Source organism: Morone saxatilis, unplaced genomic scaffold (assembly GCF_004916995.1).
Source record: "Morone saxatilis isolate NCDOM2014 unplaced genomic scaffold, NCSU_SB_2.0 Contig16, whole genome shotgun sequence".
Lineage (NCBI taxonomy): Eukaryota > Metazoa > Chordata > Actinopteri > Moronidae > Morone > Morone saxatilis.
The window spans coordinates 27,302,457-27,310,047 of record NW_023339718.1 but is presented as its reverse complement, the minus strand read 5'-3'; the positions used below and the strand labels follow the sequence as shown (position 1 = coordinate 27,310,047).

General features: G+C 38.3%; 1 protein-coding gene across 1 annotated transcript in view; it reads left to right on the top strand.

Moving 5' to 3' along the window:
- Positions 1–975, top strand: part of LOC118326034 (serine/threonine-protein phosphatase 6 catalytic subunit) — a gene marked incomplete at both ends in the record, with an annotated part of 2,153 nt that extends 1,178 nt beyond the window's left edge. The window contains 1 exon segment of the mRNA XM_035658923.1: positions 766–975. Coding sequence (XP_035514816.1) covers positions 766–975 — 210 coding nt within the window.
- Positions 976–7,591: the final 6,616 nt, after the last annotated feature.

The following is a 7,591-nucleotide window of genomic DNA, read 5'->3' as shown; positions in this document are numbered from 1 at the left end:
TTATGTTTGACATGGAAAAATATTACAGATAGCAAAACTATGTCACTCTATCGCAACATTGTTTTGGTAGGACAGGTTTTTGTTTTATTGTGTGTATATATATATGAGATGATTTGAGTACTCATCTATCCATCTCCCTAACCTTCACACTTCACTCTTTTGTAATCGCATTTTTCTGAATCATCTCAGATCCATGCCCCATGCCATTATATATCCATATATACAATTATTTATCTCAATATCAAATTGACTTTTTTCACATTTTGAGTGAATTTACAGTTTACCAAATTCATATTTTTGGCAGCCAATCAGCTTTGGGTTTAACAACATCTCATATGATTTAGCCAACATTACCTGTAAGTGATAGCCTATTCTCTTAGCTAACATAGGTTCACCTACAGCTTAAAAATCAATACACTTTTGATGTATTATATTCTGTTCATATCTTTTACCTCATCATTAGTAATGTCACTGTATTTCAGACAGTTGTCTGTTCCAAACCACAGCATGTTAACACTGCTGTTGTTAAACCAAGCAACTGATGCTTTTTCAAAAAACCTATAGCTTAGAAGGAGCCAATTTGTTTTTGCGTGGTAAACCACGTCATTTCCAACTCGAAAATCCCACATTCCTTAGTTACTGTTATGTAGTATTAGGTATGTATGGTCTGTAACCCTTAATCACACATTCCCAACTGTATTCATAATACATGTATCATGTCCTAACTCTGTCTATTTAGGGGGTATTCTTATTTTATTTTTTCAGCTGATGGATGAGCAGATCCTGTGTGTCCATGGAGGCCTGTCCCCAGACATAAAAACTCTAGATCAGATTCGAACCATTGAGCGGAACCAGGAGATCCCTCACAAAGGAGCGTTTTGTGATCTGGTGTGGTCGGACCCTGAGGACGTGGACACTTGGGCCATCAGCCCCAGAGGAGCTGGCTGGCTCTTTGGTGCAAAGGTCACAAATGAGGTAGGTTGCTTTTACTCTCATTAAGTTCAGCTCATACTAATCTTGAGTGACTTGAAGTGAGTACACATGACATTGCGGTTAAATTCCTGTACCATCATCAACATTATTTACTGAAGTTGTGCAAAGCCCAAAGACACGAGGTGGAGCACATACAGTACATACCTGTGTTGCTTTATTTTATTTTACAGTGGTGGCATAATATAGTTCAAGGCAATTTCTGTGACATTGCACTAGGCAACATTTTTATGTCTTAAATTAGGCCATATATATATATATATATATATATGCTTTTGTGATGTGAATTTTATCAGTGAATTCTTTGCATTTTCCTGCTGTTGATTTCTGGCCTTAAATCACTCTGTAGCAGGTGACATTGTTAATATAATTAATTCTGGGCTAACAGTTTCATCTTGATCTCTTGCAAGGAATCTTCTCCACATAGAAATGACAAATTGGGACTTAAGAGGGAATTCTTCCCAACAACATATAGAGAGTGTTGTGTGTAGGGAAATGTTCGCCTGTTTGGTATGCTCTGGTGTGGATCGTCACAGACTAGAGTTACGCAACATACGCAGTAGTCACTGAACAGCAAATTGGATAAGTGGCACTGATTACGATACTGATTACATGATCAGTCACAGGCAAAAGATTGAAAAAAGTAAAACCAGATAAGTTCATTTAACTAAAAAAATCAATTATTTAATCAAGTAGCTTTAGTAATTTTAAGTGACACTGACTTTTATTTGTACTGTGAAAACAAAATGCCTAGTAAAGAGTTGGCACAAAACTACGTTAGTGTCACTTAAAATTACAAGTAAAAGTGGCATAATCAAGACGAGTTTGTATTCCTTAAAAATTCAACAATTTTTCGAGTTAAATTAACTTATCTGGTATTACAGTGTTGGTGGTGAAAACAAACAAATCTGTCCATGCACTATTTAATTCTCTCCTTTTTGTTTTTGGGATTTGAAACCATGGCTTAGGGAGACTCAGTAATCACGGGGCATTCTGATAGCTCACCTAGAACTGATACCATTTATTTCCACATGTGGCTCCGGAGCCACAGGTTTCCTACCCCTGCCCTATAGCTAACCGCTTATGAAACTCCTCCATCTGCTGACAGAAAGCAAAAACGACAGCAGCTGGACTGCACTCCTCACTGACTGTTTTGCTGTTAGTGTTTTTGTTAATATACTGGCCGGAGATAGTATTTTTGTTAAAATAATGATGTGGTTCAGTCAGTGGGGTTTTCCACAATGCCTTTATATGATCTCATCATTTACTGTGAACTAATGAACTGCTGTATACTTGCTGCCCAAGACAGGATCTTGAATATTTAAACTGACTGTAAAGAAACATCTAGAGCCTGCATGTGGTAATATTATTTTTTTAAATAAATATACTGTATGGATATCATATGAAATTAAGCTTTTTGTATTTATTTGCCCCAGTGCAGTTAATTGGCAATACGTTTTATCTGTTTCTTGTATTTGTATTCTACCTCACATTTATATGATTTTAATTGTCTAATTTTATTTTGCCTCATTGCTTCCTGAAACGTTTATAATGTAAGCCATGTAAGCCACTTTGTTTTGAAAAGTGCTGTATAAATAAAGTTTTTTTTAATCATGGTTATTATTAGGAAAGCCTTTAATGCCTAGTAACACTGACATCATGTGCACATTAGATTGGCAACACTTAAAATTAACTTATTTACCATTTAAAAAGCAGTAAATAAAAATATAATAAAGGGATAAAATATAACAAAGTAAAAATTGTGTATTGCGTTTCAGATAGAAGCAGAGACATGTTAATACTATAAATAATAATAATAAAATAATGTTTTAAGGAGTATGGTCTAAACCTGCTCTATTTGAAAAGTTCTGGAGGATAACTTCTGTTATGAATTGACGCTGATGCAAATAAAATTGAATTTAATTTAATTGAATTAAATGCATTCAATGCTTTCAATCATGTTTTATTTTAAAACACAAAATTAAGATTTTGACAGACCTCTGTGGTTTCAGGGTATTTTTCATATTTACATATATGTTTGAATATATATCTCTTAAAATTTTAAATTAAACGGAGTAATTACTAAAGCTACATCGTTGTATGTTGTAAACAGTTGTGCGTATGTTGTGTGTATCAACTGGCCATAAATATGTATATTTAATATAAAGACATTTTAGGTCAATGTATCTTTTTGTCAGTTTTTAATTGATCACTTTTAGTGCTGTAAAGTAAAATGTGACATTGCAGCACAACAAAGAAACAGAAATAGCCTTGAGTGAACTCAACAGGTTGGAGGGAGTAACAGATGTATTCAGCGTTCAGTGAAATAAACTTGTGTTGAATGAAGTTGATTCCCGTCATAAACTGTATGTTAATCATTACAAATGTGTGACGTGCCAGCTCACCTCCAAGACCAGAGCTACTGGAGGCCACCGAGCACTGACACCAACATGGTAAAACACTTGGCTTTTGCTGTCAGGATGCACACAGTAACAGTGTGTATCAGCAATCACAAGCACAGAAAACTGACTCACTGTAAGTGTCTTTTTGATGACGTCTAGTATGTGTGAGGGCGAAACAGTGCCAACAAATCTTATAACGCTTTGTTCAGGGACAAAATGTGGACTTCTATTAGCCAAGTTTAATATAGTGTGTGCTAACACAAGTTCACAAATACAGTTATGAAAAGTAACACAAATTGAAATAGATTATGTCTAAATAACAAGTAGTTATTTATGGAGGACTTGAACTGCCAACATAAAAACAATAAAAAATTACTTAATAAATAAATGAATATGCCATTAAATTATCCAAACATGAAACAAATAAATGTAGGCATGAATTAATTTATCAAATTTGACCTGTTTAGTTCCGCATATTTATAAATGGAAACAGCTTGTTTCCTAAAACAAAAAATTTGTTGGCCGCAAAGGTAAGACTGTCAGCATCAGTGATCATTCACTCAACAATGGCTAAGTCCATCGAACAGAAACTAACTCATTCATACACATTCACACACTGATGCATGGCATCAGGAGCAATTTTGGGTTCAGTCTGAGCCACAGCCGCCCCACACAACACAACTCCGGGTTGTTGAGATGTGTGTTGCTGTGATTAATTCCTGTCCTGGAAGCAGCAGTGTCTTCAGTGTCTCTGGTTGTGTGTACTGCAGGAAGCTGACCCACTGACTGACTGTCCTGCAGGTCTTCGGTCTTCACGCGCTGCCTGGAATGACCATGTATCGTTCTGCTGACTGTGCGTTTGGTCAGTGCCGCATGTGTTACATTGAGCGATCAGTAAGTTTGATGTGTCTAGTTCACGGAGCGGTTGCATGATGGGAATTGTGGGTGTATAAGTGTGGAGTGGAAGTGAGTGCTGGAGTGTCAGTGTCTGCAGATTGGGCTCGAACAGGTTCACCAGACCTCCTGATCCCGACACATCTCATCTGCTGATCAACTGAGTTAGTGTTTGAAAATTGAATTATATTGATTTAAAAGTTGGCTCACCTGCAGGCTCATTGCCCGACTCAGGGCATCTCCAGCCAGCAGGTGGTCACTGATGAGGGGGTCCACTAAAGGCCAGTTCCCAGCTGTTCAGTTTTTCACAATATAAGTAAACCACAAGTTAGTTGTCCAATGAGGTCCGTTTACCTGGAAGTTTCCTTCCGCGGCTTCACTTCTCCAATAGCTCTCTCTCTGTAGAGCTTTATAGCTGACCTCGGTTGGGTCATCATTCTGCTGCTACAACATTTTACTGACTCATGCCTATGAGCGACAGACAGACATTATAGTGACATTGAATCTATATTTTTATCATATTCTTAAAATATATAGTCAACAACTTTATTTTCATAATGAATTTGCAACCTTGTGTTTCCCTTTCATTAGCTACAGTAATGTGGAACTATAGCTTATTTAATGCTTCCAGTTAAACAAGTTATTTCTCAGTGTTAAAAGATCCAAGAGTCAATTTCTGTTTGTTTGCAATAAAATACCCAAATCTATCAGTATGACTGGCAAAAAAAAAATATTGATAGGGTGTTCAGAGGGTGGCATGGGGACTTTAAGGTGTGGCAGAAATATCTGCTGATTTGGCAGCTGTGGCTCAGAGGAAGAGCGGGTCGGCCACTAAACGGAAGGTTGTTGGTTCGATCCCCGGCTCCTCCCGCCACATATCAAAATGTCCATGAGCAAGAAATACAGTCGTTTCTGTGCTTTCTTATATGTGCGAGGAGGACCATGACAGGTTCTCTGTGATGTGGATTCCCAGGAACCTAAAACTGTGCACATGCTCCACCTCAGCTCCACTGATGTAAACAGAGTTGTGTATCTTTGCCTCTTTTCTCCTAAAATCAACAATCAGCTCCTGGGTATTGCTGACGTTAAGCAGTAGGTTGTGTTCTGTGCAAGACTGCTGGTTTCCTCCTGATATGAAGTCTCATCATTGTTTGAAATCCGACCAGTGACGGTGCTCTAGAGTGGAGGAGGTGTAACCACCAATTCAAACTGTCTACCAATCAGTTTCATGGGGGAGATTGTGTTCAGTGCTGAGCTGAAACCAATAAACAGCATTCTGACGTAGGTGTTGGGTTTCTCAAGGTGTGTGAAAACTGAGTGGAGGGCAGGGATGTTGTTCTTTATGTGCTGCAGAACCAGTTTCCCAAATACATGTCTTTTGTCATTGAACTTATCACTTAGAGCAGTGGTTTTCAACTTATTTTCTTAAGGGAGCCTTTTTCTACCATTAAGTAAATTGACAAAGTGACATATTTTATGGATAATTCCAATTATATTCAATGCATAACAATAACAGTAGAGAACAACGGATCAACTACAATAAATAGTGAAAATATTTTGTGTAAATGGTCTCTCATAGAAGGTTACTGACACCAAGAGGCCACACGATGGTACTGTTAGCCACATCATTCATGCTATCAGTAGGGTTTAAAGTGGATTAATGTTTCCGATCATGCTTCAGCAACATTTCAGGGGCATTTTGTTTTATTTGGCCCGAACGTAATCAACCTATGTGCACTGGTGTGTTTCTTTGATTGTTTGAACTGTATTCATGTTTGGTCTGCTCCTTGTGTGACAGACATGAAGCTGGCAAGCAACCTATTTCCTGACTGATAATGTCAAATTAAAAGCATGAAAACAGACTTTCTGAGTTCTGACACTATACCTCAGTGATATTTAACTTAAGACATGTGTGTGTTCATTTACTACACTATATATACTATAAATGAATACATACACAATACACAGACTGATGAATTTGCCTTTATTTTGCCACCTCATACCAAACCTGAACCACTGGGTTTAATTTGCCAAATGACGACTGCTGTATGTTAGGTTGCTAATATCAGGCGGCATCACAAGTCAAAACAGGTTAGCTTCAGTGCAGCGTTCCACCCGCTAGCACAGTAATCTCATTCTGCTTCCAGCAATTCCAATGTGTATTCATTTTATCTGATCTGTCTCTTTCTTTTGCACAAATCTCAGTACAGTCTATACACTTGTATAGGCTACATGAAGTGTGCAATTAGGCTAAATGTTATGAGTACTTAATTGTTGAATATATATAAATAAGATCTGACTGAAATGTATGGAAGTCCATTTCTTCCAATGTGAAAAAAGATTTTGTAAGTCATTGTAATGAGAAACATAATCAAAATATTGATTAAGTGTCCCAAAATATTCAGATACTAATTCTAAATACTGAGAAAGTTTCTCATTATAATGTCTAATGTTTTGGCGGCAATGGGCTTCCACAGATATGGAACTGATTAAGTAAATAGAACAGATCAGTCCACATGGCGCGCTGCTCGAGTCGCTGTACAGTTGACATGTCGTAATGACGTAACCCAGCATGACGCACAGACCTTGCACGCACTGAGCGGAAAATCATAACTGTAGCACACGAGCCAACCTCACTGAGCTTTCGCATCCAGGGTTCACAGTGAATATATGAGCTGTTCTAACAGTCCGTGTTCTGCCCTGCGCACCGGCCACACGCTTCATTTACACCTGCTGTGTTAGAACCGCGGTCCTGGAGGGACAGAGGAGAAGTAACGGGGAGAAGAACACGGATTTACGGACTGTCCGCTCCTGTACTGAAACTGGACAGCCATGGGAGCTGTTCTGGGGGCCTTTTCCTTCGCAAGCTGGGTAAGTTCTGATATTGCGAATATGGACAGTGTTATTTACAACCACGCTGTTTTAAACCGAAGGGAACTGTAACATACGGTGACACCATGAACAAGCAACAGGTGACATCGCTCCTCAATACAGTACACAGTACATGCACCTAACGCCAAACTCCATTCAGATATCTGCCGCTTCTCTCCTCGCGTTCCTGCTACAGTCCTTAAGATAACAGCTTATTCACAAAGCAGTACTTACTTCAGCTAGCTAGTCGTTTCTTTCTGTTCTCATCTGCCAGACAGCTCGTATTTTGGGGGGAGGAACGGAAGCCGAGATTAATTCAAATATCCGGCGTTTTATCGCGCTTTTCTCTTTTACTCACTTTTGGGCAGAGATAGAAAATAACTTAATCTTTGAAATGAACTGGGTTGGTTTATTGGTTAATTCCGCGCTTACAT